We start from the raw sequence: 24685 nt of genomic DNA, 5'->3' as shown, positions 1-24685 counted from the left end.
CCATTACGGAGCCGAAATTGCACCTCTAACTAGGGTGAAAAACAGGCACCTTTCAAAAAGTAGGCAGCCGGGGTGAAAAGAATGAACCTACGGAGAGAGAAATGGCACCCTTACTGTAGATCCTCCTCCCCCCTCCCCCGTATTGTGTGCTTTTTTGAATATAATTGTGTGTGTGTTTTTTTTTTTAATAGTTTTGTTTTGATTCATGACAGTCTAAGTTTTGCACACTTTTCACATTGCATGAATTCAGTACTGGAAATGATTAAAACTTGTAATTACAGCATTTGATCATATTTCAGAGTTTTCAACATAGTTAAGGAGTGCTCATTGCTTTAATTCATCTGATCATTCTCTACATCAGTGTTTCTCAACCTCTTTTGACCCACGGGTCGGTAAAAGCAAATGAAAAACATTGCGGATCTGTGAAATTTTTATCCTTTTCTTAAAAATATTTTTTTTTTTTTTTTTTTTACAAAGTAATATTAAAAATGAATAAAACAATAAATATCTGCAGACTTTATTTGGTATCAAAGAGTGGTCACAAATATATTTAAAGTTAAAGACGAGTAATTATTTCAATATCATAGTTAAGTTAATGATTATTTGTGAGAAATAACAGCACCGAAAGTAAAATGTAGATGTACTTATGAATTATTTACATGAAGAGCCAAAAATATTCTGGGATATTAAAGTTACGGAAAAACAAAATCCTTTCTCGAACGTTAAAAATTTCAATCAAGAGTAACAATAAAATAAAATGCATATGAAATTTTTCGACAGTTGAAAAACGTAAAGAAATAAAAAATTCCTAACGCTAACGAAACATTAAACGCTAGCAGGAAACGATTCAAACACTTGAACGAAAAAGAAAAAAAAAAAAAGCTAGACGGAGAGAGATTTCCTTTTTATTTTTTTGCACTTGCTGTTGTGTAGTAATCTACGAAGCACAAGAATCATTTTTATTTAGGTTCTCACTTGTTGATTAGTGATAAATTGCGGTTATTATTTTGGTGATTAAATGTTGCTTATCGAATACTCAAGAAAATAATGATAGATATATTTAGTAGCGTTTTGAATGATGGAAATTTCACGACAGTAACGGTCAACTGAAAATCAACAACTAACGGTACTACGGTATCGTAACGAACTACCGGTAACTGAAAAGCATTAAACGTACTTTTAACTATGTTTGAAAGCCCTAAAACCTACAAAGTGATCAAAAGCTGTACTTACTTGTTATTTTAAAGAATTATCCTAGAAAAGTTGAGATTTAATCCAATAGTGTACTTCATTCAATGTGAAAGACATTGAAGCCACGCTTAGATGCAACCTATCATTCATCCGCCATATTGAAGTGGTTGAATGGTGAATGTATGCCGGAAGCGCATGCGCTAGCAAGTCATTTTGCGATTGCTTGCTGTTTTGGCACCCCTGTCTACGATTGTCTGCTGTTTTGGCACCCCTGCTCTACTTCCTGGCTAGTATTGCACCCTTGGTCCCCATGCTTTCACCTTAGGGGGAACATATTCACTCGTCTGGAACCTCTGGTTGTAACAGTGTACCCATTGACGATGGAAAATTGCCACTTGGAAAACGTGTAAACAAAATTGACTTGTACCCACTAACGTATAAAGAACGTAGAGCTCGACGCTTGTTTGACTCTGGCGCCGTCGAGCTTCGCACGACCTTGCACATAGGGACGGTGCGGCCCTGCCTAGAGGGAATTATTTAGCGAGAAGAGCACTAAATTTAGGTTTTAACTCAATAGTTAGCACGCTTTTCTCGAATTTTGAATTGCGTCACTTTCCTTGCCGAGGAGCGATATGTAAAAATGTTAGGAACAATGAAGTTCTATTTGTCCCACACGTGCTATGATTCCCACGTCTCACACGTTTTCATGAACCAGCTATGATTCGTGGCTGAAAAAATATAGAAACTACTATGGTTAAGCTCTTTAATTCTGTTACGTAAAAGCAGGCAACTTGATGAGGAATCTTTGTTACTGCGACGTCTTCACATCCTTATTATTGTTGTCAAGGGAAGCTGGGATTCGAACTCGAGTTCTTTTATTCTCTGTTATTGAATACCAGTCATGAAATAAACTGATCCTTTATTATTTTACCTAAAACGGGACGGTTAACAATTTAAGGCAACTGCAGGTGTATTCAAAGTCGCATAATTTTTAATTCGTCTTGTTACAAAAAATAAATTTATTAACGCTTAAAAAATAAACTATAATGTAGCAGGGGTGCCCCCCCTAAGAGCAATGGCGCATTCCCCCCAAATACCACGGACCTCCCTTAAGGAACGAGAGCCCCCAGAAAAGAGAAAAATTAGCCTTGAACTTGCCCCCCACCCCCTAAAAATTTCAATGGCACAGAGGTGGGCACCCCTGATGTAGTACAATATTTTTAATGCTCAAACTTGCTTGAGTACATTTTGTACTAATTCTAAGCAAGAATGAAATTCTTCAAAACCAAAAATCTAATAGAACTTTTGTGGTTCTGCTCGAGATTTTTTGAATGACTTAAAATGAAAAGTGGTGCTGCAACCCAGTAAATGAACATGTGTAACCAGTGAAAAAAACAAAATAAAATTGTCTAGTTTTATATGGAAGGAAGCCAGTTGTCAATTGATCTACGAAAAATCCTTCGGAACTTCATATTTTAGAAACAATCATGAACCGTTTACTTTCCTAGTCAGGTTACCCTATTAAGATTGATTGCATTATAAAGCAGTTGGGAAGTTATTCAAAGTTTTAAAAGAAAATTGAATTGAAAAAATTGCAGAAGCAGAATAACAAGAGCTTTTTCGGCATTTCTTTTTACTGTGCAAAATAGGAAACAGTGCCCTAAAAAAAAGGTGACAATCATATCTTAAATTCTTTGGTGCGTTTTTGGGCTTCAGTCATCCACCGAGTGAAACCTTAAAAATATACGACGAAAACTCATTTTGAATAAGCTAGGCCTGCCATTTTACGGGGGGTTATCAGGGGGCAGTGATCCCTCTGGCTTTTTGAAATCAATGCATTTCAGTGTGTGGGAGTAGTTTTTGTTTTTTTTTTTAAATATAATATGCATCGAGTACGTGCCTTTTGTGTCCTTTTCCCCTGGAAAAGCTTGAAATGACGGGTCTTGAATAAGCATTTAATTTCAAGACTTTTTTTTCTAAAACCTAACGAAGCCTTTGAATTTTTTCGAAAAATGTCAACAAAGACCATCTTCGTGTTTTTTAGCCCATCAATGATTTCTTTAGCTTTTTTTATACTTGCTCTTTCGATGGGGGGGGGGGGGGGATTTCGTTCTCAAGAATGAAAAAGTAAAATGTGTTAGAAATTGCCTCCCTCCCCATTGTCAGCTGTCTGCTCTGCTTTATTGAAAAGTTGGTTCTGTATATGATATTTCGCGTGTTTGTTAATGAAATAATTAAATTAAAAAAAAATGTTCATCTACTGCACATTGGAATTATTAAGAACTTTTTTTTAGGAGGGGAGGGGAGCGTCAGATAATTTTCGCACCAGACGCCGTTATTTGCGCAACATTCGTGAGTAGTATGGAAAAGTTTAAATTTGTTAATGGGACGTTTGATAGAGGTGAGATGTAAGTGTGCTGAAAATATATGCTCACATTTGAAACTTAGATTCTCTTTACTGCCGTTTTATTATATTTAAACAAACGCTAGTAAACAACACTATTACGAAACAAATACGATGTGGAATTCACATAAAATGCTTCCAATGCCACCAGCACTATTACCAAACATTATCTTGGCACAATTATCGGTAAAAAGAGAAGTTTCTGTCGATATTTGTTGCAATCTAATGTAATTGTTTATGTCATTAATTTTGTTTTTCCGATGTATTTCGACGATAGATTCAGATTGTTTCTAAACATTTTCAGCTTTTAAGTCAATAAAAATATTTTCATGCTTATATAACTGACGATATCACAATAATTTGCAGTAAAAGTATTTAAAAAAATATCCTGTTCAAAAAACATGTGCAACCTGTGGGTTCAGTTTAAATTTTTTTTTTAACTTAGTCGTTGAAAGTATTTTTCAGTGATGCTGAACCTACGTCAGCTGGCCACATCCGACCCGCGAAGTTGATCCGTGCTGCCCGTTCTATTTTATTTTTACTAATTGAAAAGCAGGATTAATGACAATGTTTAAAATTTGGTGCCAAATATTCAGAATGGTTTCTAAAAAAACTGATGCATTTCATTAAACAAGCACAGTAATGATAAAAATTATTTTTTTGAATTTATTTTCTTTTTTAGATCTTCCCACGTTATTTAGCAAAATTTTAAATGTTTTGAAATTTTATATGTGTTTAGGCAGAGAGAATCATTTTAATAAGAGATGTGGCCCTCGCGGGAGAGCCTCGATAGGAAGTCACGAGAGGTCACTGTGACCTCCCAAAAATTTACTTATTCGGCAAATCTTGTCTGACGATTCGGCAAAAGTTGGAGGTCAATTCGCAAATTATTATCTTTCGGCGAAATTTGAAATTTCATTCGGCGAAATTTGAAATTTCATTCGGCAAAATTTGGAGTTCCATTCGGCAAAACTATTATCATTCAGTGAAATTTGGAGTTCCATTCGGCAAATTAATACTCTCCCAAAAACTGAAGTTCGGGGCGTCCCTGAGCCTTCGGGTAGAAAAGGTTGGGAACCACTGGTAGTCTTGAAAGATTAAAAAATACTAAAGAAAAACGTTACCAAGGAAGAGGAATTTGATAAATGAATCTAAGTTAGCGTGCAAAAAATGTCAATCTGTTGGAAAAGTAGAGCGTTAAAACTAACATAAAAAAAATTAGTTTAAAAAAAAATTCGAAATTTTTTTTAGAAATACGAATTTGCATTTTTATTTATTTGTTTTTAATGAATATTATTATTATTATTTTTGTTCGAAACAAAATTACTACGTAAAAATAAATATTTTTGTACCACTGGTGGCAGTGTTATGATATGGATATTGATCTCGAAATACAAAGTGCAAGCAGTTTTACCTATATAAGCTAAGCAAGGTATAGCTTTGAGCCCCCCGCTTTTTTTTGGGAGCCCTAATTCCCGAAAAATTGCATGATTTGTTCCCCAAAAAATATACTTAAAAAGAATTTCATTTTCAACTGCTTGAAAACCTTGAAAATTTTGGAGAAATGTGAATTTTAAATTTTTTAAAAATAGGTGTGTGTGGGGGGTGGGGGAGTGTTTCAAGTCAATCCAAAAAAAACAAACAAAAAAACGGAGAATTAGTTAAAAAAAAGGAAAGTAACTTAGATTTATATATTATTGAAAAGATACACGCAGTGAAAAAAACTCATTTTGCCCCTGCCTTAGAGTCATCTGCACTATAAAAAGTAGGCCCCATAGCTTAGGGCCCCGTCGAGTATAAATCCGACCCTGAGTGCAAGTGATGCAAACTGGTAAAAGACATTAGCGAATATTTCATTGAAATTATGACAACCATTTGCAAAAGAAAAAAATAGCAAAATCTGACAGTTTTGAGCAACGAAACGACCCATAAAAAGAAATAAATAATGCACTGAAATAGCGAATTTTAACAGCAGCTCATAAGTTGCAAAATCCAAGGACAGCAGCAAATGATGAGATAACGCTTTCGCTCCCTTGAAAATGGTTAAAAGGAAATATCTGAAATTCGCAGAAAACAATGCGACGCAGGTGATGTACATTTTCTTTTTCCTATCGAAACTCGACGATGCGACTTTCAGTTTCGATTGTCTGTGAGGACAAAAAGAGAAAAAGAAATCGAAAGTACGTAAGAAACGATGTCGTGTAGGGAAGTTTTAATTTCCGATGACGTGACCATTAAAAGATGATTGGATTACGTAAACTATTCTTCTCTTTGGTGTTGAAATTGTAGCAACAGGTTTTGAAGTTGTTTCCTTCAGTCAAAAGTAGGGGAATGTGGGGCAAAGCGAATATGAATAAGCAGTGGTGTACCTAGCATGGGTGACACCCGTGGTGGTAATTTGTGGTGTCAACCCCCCCCCCCCCCCCTCTTCTACATATCTATCAATACCTGGTTCGATGGTAAGTTCACTGGCGCTCGGGAGAAGTAAATCGGACATAGATGAATACATACATACATAAGTGCATACGCTGAGTTTTTAAGCATATAAGATCACTAGCTAAATAATCGCCAATTTTCCCAATCACATCTGCGACACTGATTAAAGTTAACGCTTTTAATTATTTGTGTATTTTAAACGTAATTTTTATATTTTAGTAGTAGTTTAAAAGCTAATTTATTGTTTATTTACTTTTTACTGGTTCACAAAAAAAAGTAACTAATAGGTTTGCTTCTCCCTTCCAATGCCGACCAGAAAAATTTCCAAATTTTAAACGCTGGGGGAACGGGGGGGGGGAGCATTTTACAACTGTCTGAAGGAATAAAGCGAGCAAATCGAATTCGTACAATCGGAAGTCGCACAATAAATCATTCAGAAAGTGTTCAGAGCTCGTCAATCATTTTTTCACGTCAACGCGTCACTACACACAGGCTTGATAGCCCATGAAAAATTCCTGTAATTTTGATGAAATGTATTACCCCATCTTTCCAGCCGGCTGTGTAGTGTGTGCACCACCCTATTCGCCCGACCTTGTTCCCATGGCCGGGGTTAAGTCAATCGAATCCATTTTTCTCTCCAGATCTCGTAAAAGACTCATTCGTTCGCGCTTCGAGTAATTACAATATCAAATGTGCTGTGAAAAAAAGAGAATAAAATGAACTGTGACAGAAATGCGGAGAATTTATTTAAATCCAAGAACTTGAGGGAGCGGTAACAGTGACGGATTTACCCAGCAGGGTGGTTCAAAATTTCGAAGGTGAAATTTTTTTGAGTCTTACTCTACCATTTGGTTCCAATACATAAGAAAATAAATGGGAGAAAATTTTATAACATTTGAATAATATTTAGAGGTAGCTCAAAGCCGATGAAGTTTGCATAATTGAAGAATATAAGTAAATTGAAAAAGGACTAAACTAATCACAAATATCATTGCTTTTTCCATAAACAGATATTAATTACATTGCAAAACTAATATTTTTATGTACACAGTTTCATCATTACTTTAGCTAGCCATGAAATATATTCTGTAAATACACAAATGTTTTTTGTAAGATGTAGCAGTTAATGCAATTCTGCGCAATTCTTTGAAAGTTGCAAAATGTTGTGCTTTGAGGCTTTGACCGAAGAAGCATCAATACTGGCAAAAGCAATAGCACTTGTTTTACTAGTACAATAGGAATAGAGAGGTTTCACTGTATTTGGTTGGGCTGAATTCTCATAAATATAATAACCAATGATTGAGTAACGCTCCTGACGTCATCAACAATGAAACTCGCTCCACGGCATGATAATTTGACAATATATTTTGAAATGTTTTAATATGCAGGGAAAAGCTTTATTGTGACAAGGCTCAGTTGTTTCGTTAACTTAACTGTTTTATTGGTAAAACTGTGTCATTTTAGGGGAGTGAAGAAACGAAAAAGTGGTCAACAATGAATGCTCTCAACTGGAGTTTAGGGTTAATCCACTGGAGTTAGGGTTAAAATTTCCAAGTATGAAAATATTACCAAACAGACAATTGCTTCGTTCAAATGTAGAAGCAATTTTCACCCGTCATTTCATGACGGGCGATTTTGTAGTACTTTAATATTTGGCAACCGAATGGTTAACAGGTTTAAATACTCGACAATTGGTTAACAAACACTTTTTTTTTTAACACAATGAATAAAAGTTGTAGCATAGTACCATAGTATAACTAATATTATCACACTCAAAAGTAACTTTAATGTGAGAGAAAACATCGAGATGTTTTATTTAAACCTTGTTTCGTTTCAATTTTTCTGAAATCATATGACACATTACATTAACCGTGCTGTTACAAACTTATTGAGATATGAAATAGGAATCAGAAGAAAAAAGCTTATCTATTGATTGTTTATCAATATGAAAAGTCAACTAAACGCTATTCTTAAAATACACAGCGAAAAATAAAATATGTCAGAAATTATTAAAAAGATGATTAATAATAATCAAGTTAAGATATTCGGTATTTTCCAAAATATGGTATCTAGTGCATCTCCAATACATAGCTTATATTGTTTGGTGATAGACAAAAGGGCTCCCAAAATGAATTGCTACTGTCCAGCCACGGATTGTGTGGAATCGGCAAACGTCCAGATAAGACGAATCTATCTGAATGAGGGGGAAAGTAAAAATTTGATGCGCATGCTCCGCTCTTTTGAATCAGACTCTGTTTCTGCAAAAGCTGACACCCCTAAAAAATAATAGATTCGGCCATTTCTGGCAGTAAAACGGGTGTTTACCTTTCCCATACAATCCGTGGTCAGACAGTACGAGCCTCCAACCCTGTAAATTCGCCACTGTACAAAAGGTTCATTGGATTCTAAAATCTCTCGAGAAGCAGACTGCGAAAGACCTCGAGAAATTTACCGCTGGAGAAGGTTGCTTTTCGATAGATTCACTCCCTTCTAAAATCACTTTAGAAGTTGACTGCAAAATAACTTGAAAATCCACCGGTTGAGAAGGTAACCTCTCGAGACTCATTCGATTTTAAAATCACTTTAGAAGTTGACTGCAAAATAACTTGAAAATCCACCGGTTGAGAAGGTAACCTCTCGAGACTCATTCGATTCTAAAATCACTTTAGAAGTTGACTGCAAAATAACTTGAAAATCCACCGGTTGAGAAGGTAACCTCTCGAAACCAGGGCTGTGGAGTCGGAGTCGGAGTCGAAGAGTTGGAGTCGGTCTGATTTTGGGGTGTCGGAGTCGGAGTTGTTAGAAAACATGCCGACTTCGACTCTGACTCCGGGATTCTTTTTTTCTTTCCTTTTCACTGACTCTCCTTGCATTTTTAAAAACTGGCTACCAATTAGTTCGATTACATGTATAAAAAGATACTAATGAGAAAATAACTGCCATTATGGCAATCAGCTAGCCTGAATGCTAACCGAACTTTCTGTTGCCGTCCTCTAGTTTGCTTGCTTTTTAACTTAACTAATAGCGACTGTCAGCAAACGGTTTTGTTGCCTAACATTTTCAAGTAATCACTTTCAAATAAAAATAGAAATATAGTGTTTTGTTCGATCTCAGTTATAAAATAGCGAAAGAAACATAGCAAATTAGTAAGTCGAGGCCCGTAGCTAAGGTTGAAACGTTTAAGGGTGATCGACAAATTCAAAAAAGTTCTGGCGCGAAAGCACGAATCCAAAAGATTCGATGAAAAATAATCTAATGTTTTTTTTCTTTATTAAGACTATTTCTATGAGCTTGGTCCTCACTAAAAAGTATGGAACAAAATAAGTGTAAATGATTTCATGATTACAACACTCAATAATTAGTTAATCTTAAAATCTTAATATTAAGGTTAATTCTAAAGCAGACAATACAAGTTAAATTAAAAATTTAGCGAAGAAGAAATATAGGTATAGTAAAAGCTATTCGTACAAATTTGTATACCGCCGCATTTTGTGTAAAATTAGCTCCTGATGTTTATGTGCCCTATTTTCGTTGAAATTTGATTGATGAAATATAATTTAAAATATATTCGCGAAAATTTTCAGAATTAAAGTATTTATAAACTCTGAAATTAACTTTGGGTGTCATCTACCAGATGGGTGTCACCCGGGGCAAACCACCCCCTCTCAAGAACTTGGATTTAGAAAAAAAGCTTTTTTTCTCTCAAGTTACAGCTTTCAAAAATTGAAAGCACACGATTTGATCAATATCTATTTGTTAAACATTAAAAGGGGGCAAATTACAGATAATCCTTTTCAAATTTTTTAAAAGGGATTTTTAAGTCATCTCACTTTTTAACTCGTAACTATTGGAAAATTTGATTTTAAAATTGAATTTCTAACGTTGTATGCGTCTTGGGTTTACAATAAAAAAACAAAATGCGAAATTTTCATGAAAAGGAATCAATATTTCAATCTCTGTTTAGAGGTTTTCCCCCTTTCCCTGAAGGGAAAGAGGGAGTTGAAAAAATACAATTAAAAAAATCAAAAACATCCGGAGTCGGAGTCGGAGTTGGAGTCGGGCGTTTCAAGATGTCGGAGTCGGGGTTGGAGTCGGCCATTTTCCTTCCGACTCCGCAGCCCTGCTCGAAACTCATTCGATTCTAAAATCACTTTAGAAGTTGACTGCAAAATAACTTGAAAATCCACCGGTTGAGAAGGTAACCTCTCGAGACTCATTCGATTCTAAAATCACTTTAGAAGTTGACTGCAAAATAACTTGAAAATCCACCGGTTGAGAAGGTAACCTCTCGAGACTCATTCGATTCTAAAATCACTTTAGAAGTTGACTGCAAAATTACTTGAAAATCCACCGGTTGAGAAGGTAACCTCTCGAGACTCATTCGATTTTAAAATCACTTTAGAAGTTGACTGCAAAATAACTTGAAAATCCACCGTTTGAGAAGGTAACCTCTCGAGACTCATTCGATTCTAAAATCACTTTAGAAGTTGACTGCAAAATTACTTGAAAATCCACCGGTTGAGAAGGTAACCTCTCGAGACTCATTCAATTTTAAAATCACTTTAGAAGTTGACTGCAAAATAACTTGAAAATCCACCGGTTGAGAAGGTAACCTCTCGAGACTCATTCGATTCTAAAATCACTTTAGAAGTTGACTGCAAAATTACTTGAAAATCCACCGGTTGAGAAGGTCTCTCGAGTCTCATTCGATTCTAAAATCACTTTAGAAGTTGACTGCAAAATAACTTGAAAATCCACCGGTTGAGAAGGTAACCTTTCGAGATTCATTTGATTCTGAAATTAATTCATCTCTTAGTGTTGTAATCGAGTATTGAATAATCTTGAATAATCGAGTATTTTGGTTGTGGTCCCTCGATGATTCCAATCACTAGTTTGTCCTCTAAAAACATTCTGTTTCGCTGAATTGGTGCAAAACTTACTTCATGGTATCCTACATTGCATGCAGAATTTCTTCTCCATGTTGAAATTTAAGTTTTATATGAACTAAGAATTCATTTTAAAAAAATGAACATTTGAATTTTTGCTATCTAACACAAATATATATGCACACACACACACACACACACATTTCTTCTATATTTTCAATTTAAACTTATGTACGGTTGAAATAACCAATATTCGATTTTTCAGTAATTTTTTCTTTTTTATGTAAACCTTGAATGTGATCCTAGCGGGTTTGTAAAAGATTAATTGTATCCATAAAACAACTTAATCAAAACACAAATATTGCAAGAACTAGCAAACACGTGTTTTGAGGTATCAAGACAGTTTTTCAATACAGAAAAGTGTAAGTTTTTGAATGTGAAAAAAAAGTTCACACTTTTCTGCATTGAAAAAGGGGCTTCTTGAAGCCCCGAAACACGTTTCTGCTTTGTTGTACAAAGGTATTTACTTATTTCATATCGACTATATCCTTTCCCAGCTTTTTCAAAATAAAGAATGAGATGTTTGATGCAGTTTTATATGAATACTAGTGGTACCCGCACGGCTTTGCCCGTAATAGAAAAGAAAAAGGTATTTTTTGGTTCGCCTGTATATTTACAAATAATGTATAGTGAATTTTCTCGCCAATTGGCTTGTACCCATGTTACGGTTCCACGTTATGATAATTTCGTATCTCGACAATTGGCTTGTGCCCATGTTACGGTTCCACGTTATGATAATTTCGTATCTCGACAATTGGCTTGTGCCCATGTTACGGTTCCACGTTATGATAATTTCGTAATTTACTCGTCCGTGTTCTGATAATTTTGTTCTTAAAATTGGAATAGAGAAAAAAACCACAACGAATTTTCGAAAAATTGCTTCGAGGTGCACACCCCCATGCTACAAACTTTGTGCCGAATTTCATGAAAATCGGCCGAACGGTCTAGGTGCTATGTGCGTCACAGAGATCCTGACAAACAGAGATCCGGACAGAGAGACTTTAAGCTTTATTATTACAAAGATAAAGATTAGTACATGAACTCCAATTATCCGAGTCAACTGGGACTGGACCTCATTCAGATAATCAAAATTCCGGATAAATGGACTTTGTCCGGAAACGGGTCTATTTTAATCAATTGTTGAATTTAAGTTGAAAATGGGAGAAAAAAAAACTTTTTAAAGAAAGAATGCTTTTAGCTATTCAAATGAAAAGGCAATATTCTTACTTGTTAAACCTACTTACAAGAGGTGTACAAGAGTACAGTATGTACACACCGCACCTTAAATGAAAATCGTTGGTTGCATTGCATTTCTATCTCTGTCATCTTTAACTAGTTTCGTGGGGGGATTAGCGTATAGACAGAATATTTATTTTGGAAATAGTAACTCTGAAAGCATTTCGCATAATCAGTGATTCGGATGATAAGAGTTCGGATAATTGGAGTTCTACTGTACATTCTTCCTGTGATAGACTATCTTTCTTATTACTCTCTTTTCAACTTTTCATTGCTTTTAGAGATGCATTCTTTTCTTTGAGATCACGTACTGCTGAGTAAGCAAAAAAAAAAAAAAAAAAAAAATCTTTTCACGTTGTCTGCTACTATTAGTGAATGATTGCGAAATGCAATAAATTTGGTGTCATTGTTTTTGCACAATGGATTTCTCAGCCTTTTTTTTTTTTTTTGATGAACAACCAATTTTTCGCTAGCTTTCACTCTGTTTATGATTTTGAGCAACGATGATTTTATTTTCATCACCTCTTAGCAAATACTCCTTCATTTATATTAGGATATTGAAAAGCAATAGCATAATTACTATTTCTCTAGTGAGTTTTATGAAATAAGAGGTTCATGCCGTAATTTTATTCTCAAAGTAAAGAATAATTTAAGTTTTAACAATTTAAACTTAGAATTGTTTTGCAAGTTTTGTTCAAAATATTGATTGTTTTTTTTAATTTTTTTTTTTTTTTGGGGGGGGGGGCACTTCTGTATTTAAAGCATTACAAGTAATGACAATGATGGTTGAATTTGTTTTTGAAAAACTAAAGATTTCAGAATTAAGGATCTTTGATTACGATTTTGTCCTTGAGCGAGCATAAAAATTGTTTCTATTTCAACCCAATCAGAAGTGAACTCCTCCAAGGTCGAACGTGTTGTTATCAAACCCATATTGCAAAATATTTTTACGTTTTAAAAGTATTTTTACGTCCTTAAATTTCATGTTTTTTTTATTTTGTTAATTTCATTTAAATAATTATGCTGTCAAAAGTGCTTTTAAATAATGTGTACATTTTGTGAGTAGGGGCGCCTCAATGGGAGATCACGGGAGGTACAGTGACCTCCCTAAAAATTTCGGCAATTTTTTCAGACTATTCGGCAAATTTGGAGGCATAATTGCAATTTTGAAATGCTCGAATGCCCTAGGATGATTCAAAAAAACCTTTTTTTTAAGCTAGAGTCCAGGATACCCCCTATTTTTTTAGACTTACTAATAGTATTATGCTGTAAAAGTTTTAGCTTCATACTCAATTTTAAGAGACCCCTCTATGACCTTTTAATTTAACATTAGCCGTAGAATAGAAAATTCCAAATTTAGAAACATTTCATTTCCCCAGCTGTTTTTTTTTTTTTTTTTTGTAAATAATAATTTTTTTTTTTCTTTTTTTTTGCAATGTATATGGGGCATTCTCCAGAAAACGTAACTTTTGAACGCAAATACTTTTTAATTTCGAAACCTTTTGTTTTGTTTTCTTTTTTTTTTTCATTCTTACATGAAAGTGTTACCTACTGGAAGGAACCATAAAAAATGGCCGAGCTCAGTTCTAATTATTTTACTCATAAATACAAAAAATAAAATAAATGCCTTGTTCATGGAAGTGAAAAAGAAAAAACTATTAATATTTAAAAATCGTGGCCAATTTAATGTAAAAGTATTAATTTTGTTAATTGTGCAAACAATCAGCTATTTTAATGATTTGTGGGAATAAAAAATTAAGCTCTCTTAATTAAAGTACGGCTTAGTTAGTAGTTTCAAATGTATGTTAAAAAATAGTATTTAGTAAATTTGAGGATATACGGGCAATTTATAATTTTGGTAGAATGCCAATTATTGATGTATTTCCCCTCCATCATTTATTTTCACCTCAGAAATAATGACATTGATAAGGTCTGTCACGGAGGTGAGCTTCATGGAGGTGAGGAACTTTCCATTAATATAGGCCTAATAGATACTTTTTTCAGGGAAAAATTGTTTTTCTTCGTTGCCACAATCTGCACATGTTAAGCATATAAAAACATCTTCACTTCTTTTTTTATATTAATTTACACTCCTGAAATTAAAGTTCACGGAGGTAAGAAGTCAGAGTAACCACACTAAGTTTTTAAAGCAAAATTTATCTTCTTGTTTTTCGACAAAAATCTCACAACTTCAACCATGGCTGAAAATAAACAAGGGGGCTCCCTTGTATCATGGAAAACAGAATTTGATGTCATTACTGCCACGTGTTAATGAGGAATGGCATTTTGTGTTTAGGTATCGGAGGGGAGAATTTATTGTGTGACATGGATCCTTGCCCCACTAAAACGAACTAAAAACACAATTAAAAAAAAAACATACTTAAACAGTTTGTATTTGAGACACTTGTGAAAGGAATAATAAATAAATAACTACACACTTTTAATCAAACAAGTTATTAAGCAACATAAACAGTCACACAAGGTGTGTGACACGCCACGGTGCTGAGAATTCACATGTTGTGAACCAAAAATATACTAAAAAAAAAAAAACTCTAATTTGAATTCCAAAACTTTGAATTCAAATTACGTTTTCCGCAATCACGAGTTGCGACAAGACTCTACTGGTTAGAGTTATTGTTTCTAGAAATGGCTCCCCTGCCCAAGCATGTCCCTCCTCCTGGGTGCTTACGTGTATATAGTTGTGTGTGTGTAGGCTTACGTGTGTGCACGTAGGCGTGTGTATGTGTGTAAAGGCGTGCGCGCGTAGGCGACTGTGTATCAGCATGCGTGTATAGGACATGGACGCCACCGCCCAGCAAAAGTGGATTCCGGGGGACAGTGCTCAGGACCAGCCGCGCCGCCGCCGGTGGACGGTGGTGCTCCAGCCCTGGTTGAAGCTGAAAAAGGAACCGGAACATCATGGACTGTCAAGTGAGAACAATAAGCAATCGTGATTGCTCAATAAAAATTATTATTAAAAAATTGTTGGCAGGTTTAAATAGATGTATTTTTGATGAAATTAAAAATAATATTATCAAATGAATTGTTCCTTAAAATTTTTACTGTAAAAGGCGTGTGACAGAAAAGTTACACTTTTTGAAGAATGACCCATATGCACATTACTTGTGTATATTATAATATATAGTATTGTTTTTTCAGTCTAATGCATTTTTACCCCCCCCCCCCCCCTCCTTATACGTATGATATTTGAGGAAGGGGGTTGAGCACCCTCTTTCAGTTGAAATAGGAAGCTAAAATTCTTCCAGTATATTACTATCTAAAAGTCTTTAAAATATTGAGGGGTGTCCTGTTATGTAGAAGAAACTTTTTTTTTTTACATGTATTTTTCAACCACTCTAGAATGCCCCTTTTTCATTAGATGTGCGCATATGTGCATACTCGGAAAATTAAAATTTTCCTCCTCCAAAAATTTAAGTTCTTTGCATCTATCTGTTTACGAGAAGAAAATGAGGCTTTTTGAAGCAAACGGTTTTTTTTTTTGGAAACAAGATAGGAAATATTCTACATTCCAAAACTCATTCTATCCTTTCAAAAAAAAAAAAAAAAAAAAAGAATTACAGATCAGAACTTGTTCTTTCCTTTGCTGTTCTTCAAATCGGATATTATCTTCTAATCATAACATGGGTTACTACAAAATAAATAATCTTATCCTTGAAATTTTATCACTTAGAGACCTTAAACGACTGTCAAATATATACAAACCTTATTTAGAGAACCGATAGTAATCTAGCCGATTTGACGAAGATAATGTAATGAATAGAATCATTCTTTTTTTAATCGAAGTGGTTTTCGGCACTTTCTTATCTTTGTAAAAGGATAATAAAAGATTTCACTTCTTTTAATGTTTTCAGTTCTGTTCCTTATCTGTGTCACATCATTTGACATGCATAATATGCATGTAGATAATGTTGATAGCCAAGTTTTCTTTGTTAAGTTTCATTACATCCCTTGCGTCAAGATAACCTAATTTTTTTCCGTTATGGGGATAGCATATCTTGACCAGTAATCTGAAGCAGACTTTCAGAAATGGAGCATAGGACACATTTATTATCAAATTTTTTATGATTACATTTCTTTATATTATTAAGCGTCATTAGCATCAAATATTACTACAGTGTTTTTCAAGGTGTGATAATAGTATTGGCGTTTTTCATGCTGTGAAATTCATTTTGAAGAAGTAAAATGCACAAAAACAGTTAAGACCATAAAAGTGATCAATTCCATAAAAAAAATTGAGATAAGAGGGGAAAAAAGATGTGTATTATATTTTTATTTTTTAATGTTTAGAACTTTTAACATTTTGAATTAAAAAAAATATTAATGTGGTCGTTTCCGAAATTTTAAAAGTACTTTTTTTTCTGAAAGAGCATGCTTAGAAACATGGGATACGACCATTTTTTAAATAATTTGTTTAATATTTTTAAAAAATTACTTAAATCGGTGCGCTTTCATTGTTTGTTTCTGCCCGATGACATCACAAATGATGAAATGCCATTCAGTGTTGCCATTCACAGACCAAAATATTTAATTCGCATCTTTACTCACGTGTATTGGCAACGATAGGGTTGATAGCAAGCGTAGAGCGCAATTTTAATTCGCTTGTTGATTATCATAACGTGGAACCGTGGTAGAAAGATGCGCCAAAATGCATCATTTGTGACGTCATCAAGGCCACGCCTTGTTTGAAAAATCAGACATTAAAAAAAAAAATAGTTAAAAAGCAACTGTTGGGAAAATAAATATTTTCTGGGTCTATGTTTTTTTTTTTTTTTTTTGCTTATTCTATCAATTTCAGTGACTAAAAGTAGTACTTTTGACTGAAGGAAACAACCCCATTTTACGTTCAAATGTAATCTAACATCCAATTGCTCCCTCTCCCATTTTTTGCGATACTAATTTTTTATTCAAAATATAGCTTAGAAATACGATTGGCTAAGTTTTTGAGGTGCATTTTTTTTTTAATAAATGCATGATAATACTTTTAAAGCCGTTAAAAATCTCAGATTAACATACAGAGTTAAAGGAAAAATATTTTACAGGTTGACAATGCGAAATAATTGAGGCATATAACTAGACATACTTTTAATGTTAATATTATATTCAAAATATTTAAATTAAGCTTCCCCGCTAAAAATATTTTGAAGGTATTTGTAGGAAAATGCATTGTTGAACAAAAATGATGCAGAAATCCAGTGCTATTGTAGGAGACTAAAATTGTAGGAGATCTTTAAAATGTCTGATGATTTTTAAAGGATGAATTTTAAATTAATTTTGAATAAGTTTTGCAAGACATGTCACAATGTAAATCACGACTAATGTCACATATAAGTTAAGAAATGTCGCAGAAGTTCAATAACGTTTTCACATTCAAAAGCAAAATGTCTTCAAATTTGTTTTCAAACATTTCAAAACTTTGAGGTTGAAAAAAAAACTTTGCAAGCAATGTATCTTAAAAATTCTTGAAGTTCCACATATGTTAGCCTATTGTATCCTTCATTTTCAACAGCCTTTTATATAAGACTGTTCTATTTTAAGTACAAAATCTCAGATTTAAAGCAGCAGGTTTTAGAAGCACGCATCTCTACTCTCTACATAGTATAAAATGAAGTCTCCAAAAAAGCGTCTGTTTGTGAGAACGCGCAATGCTCGAGAACTACCCGACCGATTTCGCTGAAGTTGTCACAGTATCTTCATTTTAGCCACAGAAAGGTTTGCAGACCAGTTCGAAAAAAATTCGACCAGTAGTTCTTTTTTTTATTCCAATTTAGGCCCAGTTTTCACATAAATTCCCGAATTTTTGGGAGGTGAAAAATTACTTGCACATATTAATATTACATATCGTTGGAAAGGATAGAATTTTCCGCGTTCTACGCAATTTGTTTCAATGCTCTAACTTAATTGCGGCGGGAGTTATTGGCATTTTTTGCTCGAATTTTTTTAGGCTTAGCTGAAATTTAGGTACTACTTTCTTCATTAAATACATCAATAAAAAGTGAAGGAACTGTCCTACAGTTTTCTTTTTGACACCATTGGAGAAAGCGACATTTTTACCTCGGATCTATCACGACTTATGGTCGAAAAAATAAGCTTCTATTTCCAAAGGAAAAAAAGTTATAAGACTTTTTAAATCAATTTCGAAAAATCTCATCTCCATTCAAATTGTCAACCATTTTATTTTCGCGTTTCCATGGTTACGTTTTTTGAATCCGTTGTTTATTTCCATCTTTCTCATTTTCACTGGATTTTTTTTTACTTTTATTTAAGCCTGATTGTTGAATATACGTCACTTGACACAATTTTTATTTTCAAGGTAGACCGGGAAAGCCGGGCAACGCAGTTAGTTAGCACTAAAATGAAATGAGGACAAAGCTTTAATTTCTGATGTGCCATAAATTATCAAAATTTGGGGCGATGCTTATTTTGAGGTGAAAAAAAAAATGTTTTGTTATTTTATAAGGTTATCTTTGGAATTGTTTTTTTAATGTTTTTCATATTTCTGCCGTACAAGCAGCTGTTTTTAGAAATGGAACAAGTAGAGTAATTTATAATCTTTTGTTTAGTTACTGTGATTTCAATAAACCTCCTCAAAATAAACTTTAGATAAATGCAATGCTGAAATTCATGCTGCTTGCGCAACTGCTAAAGGTATTTGATGTCGTTGAAACCAAAGCACTTTAACTATATAGTAAAGAGCGCTCCGAAAGGAGGTCACGGTGACCTAGGGCCGCGCCAAGCCTGATCGGCGCCGTCGTGCAAACGTCTTTTGAGTGCCTTTATGCAGTGGCGTTCAAGCAAAATATAGTTATCTCCTGGCAGTGGCGGTGATTGGGGGGGGGGGGTGGCAACCCCCTCCACTTTTTATGCTTTAGTTTTTTTACCATTTTATGAAACAAAACTAATATTTTTTTTAAAAAAAGGGCAGAAACGTCAAATTTTTCAGAACATAATTAATTGTTTTACTTTGTGTATTAAAATCTGTTTATGAAACATTATTTAGCACAAGCAGTAACTTTTAGTTTATGTATTCATTGTTTAGACATAAGTAAATCAATTGTTTTACTTAAACAAGTCATACTTGTTTAATGAAATTACTAAATGAATTTTATTCAGTCTTTTAAAAAATAACAATAAAGTAAAAGAGCTAGTAAAGATATGTACATAAACAAAATTGTTTTCATTTCTTACTTCGTAAAAATTTTCTTCTTCGTGCTCGTATATTTCTACGAGGAAATAAAGAAGAACATTGTTGCCTAACTCATGTTTCTTCGGAAAAAGTTATTGCGTAAAAAAATTATCAAAATCTTAATAAAAACGAGAGTTAAGTTGTTGAATTTCCATAATTACCACTGATCTGCTCTCAAAACCAGCCGTAGCAAAATTTTGTACCCGCCCCCTCTTTTTTTCCACTCCTTTTTTTATTTAATGCTATTTAAAAGTCCTGTGGCTTTCAGTTGTCCCCCCCCCCCCTCTTTTCAGTACTAATCGCCACCTCTGTCTCTTGGGGTCAGGTTTTGCAGACAACTGTAATTAGAAAAAAAAATACGTTTGGCCTTTAATTTATTAAAAGAAGAACAATCTGTAAATTTTCAATTTTGGAACATAGTGTACGTTTTTACTGCATATCTCGAAGTCATTTCGAGTATGGGCGGATGTAAGGGATGGGCGATTGAAATTGACTTTTAGAATCTGACTTTCTCTTGGAAATCTTGCATTGAGCTGCCGTTAAAAAAAGATATTGCCAATTTCAGTTAATGAAAGCATTTTCCCCCAAGAATAAAAAAAATCTTGGAATGTGATCGAAATAATTATTGCTGTTGCTAGTATGCAGCTTAAATTTTTAATGTTTGATATACTCCCCTGAAAGCAAGATGTCTATTTTTGGACTTCATATTGATTAATATTTAGTTTGTTTCCGAAGAAAATGTTTCAAAATATAAAAATTGTGAAAAACCCACTTTACCGAGATAGTGGGCTTTTTCAAGTGTGCCTGCCCGAAAAAAACCGGGCGTTTTTTTTTTTTTCAGGCTGGACCTGGTGTGACAAACCCTGCCTCTGATAGGCTAATGCGTTTTTGGAAAAAGAAAATATTTTAAATATCAAAGTTATATATGACAACGCTCTAAATATCTAATTGATGAATAATTATTCAAAGTGTTATGCCTATCAAAACATGACTACAGAGTACTGAATAGATTTCTAAATTGTAGAGGATATTTCTCCTTAAAACCCTAAAATCTGAAATTAAAATCATTTCCGGTAAAATAAAAAATTGTAAAATACGGAATCGTTACAAAACGCATTGAATTTAAGATCCAAAACAAATGCATAATCTCTCCAATTTTTTTTTTTTTTCATTAAGTTAATGTACAAATAGTTAAGAGATAAAGGGGGGGGGGAGGAGAGAATCGAATAATTATGGTTAACTCGTTATTTTCGGAACTAAAAAATTAAACTAAAACATTGTCTGCAATATATAAATATTACGCATTTTATAGTAATATGCAAATGTGCTTACCGTATTTTTTTCATATATGATAACATGAAGCAGTAGAATTACAACAAATTAAAAATCACAAAAGGACTATGATTGCATAAATGATTACAATACAAGATATTCACCGCAAGAACCAAAATGGGGGTAAGCAAATTTCTTGCTTCTCGTATGCTCAACCTTGTGTAATATAGACGTACCGAAATAGCATTCACGGCTCCACACTAAGAAGAAAAATGCTAACGTATGCATTAATTAAATTCAATTTTTTTCAGTCTAAAAGAAAGCGTGTTGGTCACAAAACAAGTCAACAATTTTTCCTTTTTGATTATCTACGTAACGGATTAATTGTTTCAATGAGCAGTATAGTTTCACTGCCTCCATAAGATATAATGAAGAATTTCATTTCACTGTTTGCTTAGAGTTTATTTTCCCTTCATTTGAAGCGTTTTTGATCGGTTGAGCTCTGCGCCTTTTTGGCTCTGGCGCCGCCGTGCTTCGCACGACTTTGAACATAGGAACGGCGCGACCCTGCGGTGACCTCCCAAAAATTTACTTGTTTGGCACATTTTGTCTGACGATTCGGCAAAACAATCATTCGGTGAAATTTGGAGCTCCATTCTGCAAAATTATCATTGTTCGGAAAAATTTAGAGTTCCATCCGGCAAATTGAGGATTTCCGTTCACCCGAAAATTTAATTTCGGGGCGCCAATATTTCCTTTTACACAGTAGTTCCTTTATAAAGCGAAATGTATCTAAAAGTTCTTTACTGGCGGAATATTTGATTTCTTTCAAGAATTTCTTGAATTTTTCCCTAGTCACACTCACAAGCAGACACAGTTTCTCAACAAAATGAAATAAAACACGCGCACGAACGTGTACATTTATTGAATCAACGGTGTTTTGCGCTCTTAAACAAATATTCAAATCTTACGAAATTTCAGTCGTATTTAGCGAAATTAATTCTTGAAAAATGCTCCAACTAGAAATTCTAGAAATTTCGTCAAACTGACAAGCATTTTGACAGATTCGAGCACGAAAGCTTGGTTCAAACTCAAAATTTACTCACGTAAAAACGTGGAAGCTTCAAGTATTCCATTACAAACGACACAAAGCAATTTCTATTCTCAAATGGCATGTTTTGTCTGGTCATCAAGTTCAGTTATTTTTTCCAGAACGAACCAATGGGAATAAAACGCGATCACATACTACATACATCACGCTTCTATTTTACTTTTTAAGCAATCACGAATTGCTTATTGTTCTCATTTGACTGTTTTGATGTCCTGTGATTTTATTTTTGGACCGCTTCCCTCTGCAGCAATACCGAGCAAATTACCGTAACATGGACGAGCAAATTGCCATAACATGGACTAGCAAACTACTATGCCATATTGGCGAGAAATTCATCATCCCTTACCTTTCATTGAGTTAAGCTTAGCGTCAAATATTCTTGAAATACATATGACGGCAGACACACACACGTACACCATACACCTACATATACACACACGCCTACATATACACACACGCCTACATATACACAGACAACGCCTACACACAGACGCAAATACACACGCCTACATACACACACAGTTGCATCCAAAAACACGCTCGTTATTGCGAAAAACGTAATTTAAATTCAAGATGCCAAAATTCAAATTGATTATGTTTTCTTTTTAATTGCAGTCCACAAAACATAAACTTTAAACCTTTAAATCTGCATGGTTTAAAATTAAAACTCATTATCAAGTCAGTTAAAAAACATCTCTTCATGCTGTCCTGTTCATGGAAGACATTTTAATTTTGCAACTGCTTTCTTTCCAGCTTGTCAATTAAGTTGGTTTGTGTATCTCTATTAAGGGATCTGTAGATTTACTGGTGGATCTTGTTCAGATTTATGAAGTTTCTGCATAGATTTATTACAACTCTTGTTTAAATGTGTTTTGGCTGCTCCTTAGAATTATTACTGCACTGCAAAAACTAATTGCTATTCTTTTTGTTGGATGGCACGATTATTCTTGTACACTCAAATATTCGTTGAGTCAGTGAGAAGCAAAGGGATGTAAGTTGACTTTATTAAGTTCCGAGTAAAACGCGTTTGAAATTCAGAGCTTATCTAGGTTTTCATTGATTTTTTTACTTCCTTTTACAAAAAAGGAAGTATTGTATTCGCGAAAAAAATTTCACTGGAAATTTGGCCTAAATTTCCATTTTGCTCACCCCCGAATTAATGTTGAATTTTTTTTTCAACCCGACCACACGCGGATAAGTGCCTAAGAACGCATAAACACCCGAAATATCCATTTTGACATTCCCCGAGTTAATTACAACGACTTTTCTCGTGACGTCCGTGTGTATGTATTTATGTATATGTATGTCGTATAACTCAAGAACGGTATGTTCTAGAAAGTTGAAAATGGTACGTAGACTCATAGTGGAGTCTAGTTGTGCACCTCCCCTTTTGGTTGCATTCGGGTGTTTCTAAAAGCGTCTTTGCCCCTTTTTAGGGGGACATCATTGTTAATTTCGATGTAGACTCAAGTGGTGTTACAATTTGGCGGACACTTGGCGATATATCGCCAGTCTTTTGGTCACCAAGTTTTGTCGCCAACTTGGCGACCAAATTTCGCGATATATATATTTTTTAAATCTGGTTTCAATTTGGCCACTGGTGGTGATATTTAGAGAGTAAGCTATTGAATCACATTAAAATTGCCAATAATGGGAAAATGACATTAAAATTGGAGTAAAAGGAAGTCATGTGATGCGCATATCAGCTCGTTTTCTAAATCATGCTGTATAGCAGCACTTACTAGGGCTACTAGTACCCATATGTTGCCCCAAAACCTTCACCTACTATGTGTACTGGTTATCTACAAATTTTTAATTTTGCCACTTACATCCCTTTGCTTCTCACTGCCTCAGTTGTAATTTAATCCAGTTTTATCACCGATCGACGATTGATTTGGAAAATGAATCTTTTCCTCCAGATACTTTTGATTTCAAACCTTACGATTTCTTCAAAATCATCATCATATTTCTTGATTTTTTTTTCGATTTTTTAAAAAATTTTTGTGCAACGTATATAAATAATGAAATAGAATAATTACACTATCGATTGTGTTCAAATCATTTTAATGTTTAATTACAGTAGTGTTCATAAGAATATTAAACATTCAATTCAATCAGTTAAATATTGAATTGCAAACTAATGAAAAGTTTGTCGGTAAAGGGTAGTTTTAATGCTCGTAACAGTCAATTTCGAATCATTTTTTCAGAAAAAAAAAGTTACGTAACAGTGAAAAGCATTAAAATTTTAAAATCGTGAAGGAAAAATGTCAAAATTGAAATAAAATTTTAATTTCAATTACTTGAAGATTTCCGGAAAGTTTCAAAATTTCCTTCCCAAAAAACCCGGTTTATTCCCGGGAATAAATCCGGTTTTTCCTTCCTTTACAACATTAGCTAGAGATGAATATGCTCCTCATTCATGTTTTTTAGAACAAAATGATTTTCTCTTGATTACGTTTTCCTTTACTTCCCACCAGCACTGGGATCGCACTGGCGTCGGACAGGGTACAAAAACATCCAGTCGTCCTTGTTTCTCCGCAGTATTGAAGGGAGGGCCAAGAACGTCATCTTCTTCCTCGGGGATGGAATGGGCATCTCAACGGTCACAGCAACCCGCATTTACAAGGGACAGAAGAAAGGCGGGAAGGGAGAGGACGAACAACTGGCTTTCGACAAGTTCCCCTATGTCTCTCTTTCAAAAGTAAGTGCAAGAGGCATATTTACAATTTTTACATTGCTAGAGATCAGGTAATGGTTTTGGGACTTTTGGTTGGTTAGCAAGTAAATGCGTCTGCCATGTGTTTTCCTCTCGCGCACATGTGAACGTGTTTTGCTGTTCAAAAGTTCTGAGCATGATTCAAGTTTGAAGATTCCAAATTTTGTTT

The 24685-nt window shown here is 34.2% G+C and overlaps 1 protein-coding gene across 1 annotated transcript in view; it reads left to right on the top strand.

Annotated features, from left to right (window-relative positions):
• LOC129230615 (alkaline phosphatase-like) overlaps window positions 1-24685 on the top strand; it is a 56011-nt gene that overhangs the window by 17983 nt on the left and 13343 nt on the right. Inside the window, exon 2 of the mRNA XM_054865030.1 lies at window positions 24278-24501. Coding sequence (XP_054721005.1) covers window positions 24278-24501 — 224 coding nt within the window. The remainder of the gene's footprint in view (window positions 1-24277; window positions 24502-24685) is intronic.

The sequence above is a fragment of the Uloborus diversus genome, chromosome 9 (assembly GCF_026930045.1).
Source record: "Uloborus diversus isolate 005 chromosome 9, Udiv.v.3.1, whole genome shotgun sequence".
Taxonomy (NCBI): Eukaryota; Metazoa; Arthropoda; class Arachnida; order Araneae; family Uloboridae; genus Uloborus; species Uloborus diversus.
This window is presented reverse-complemented; position numbering and strand designations above follow the sequence as displayed.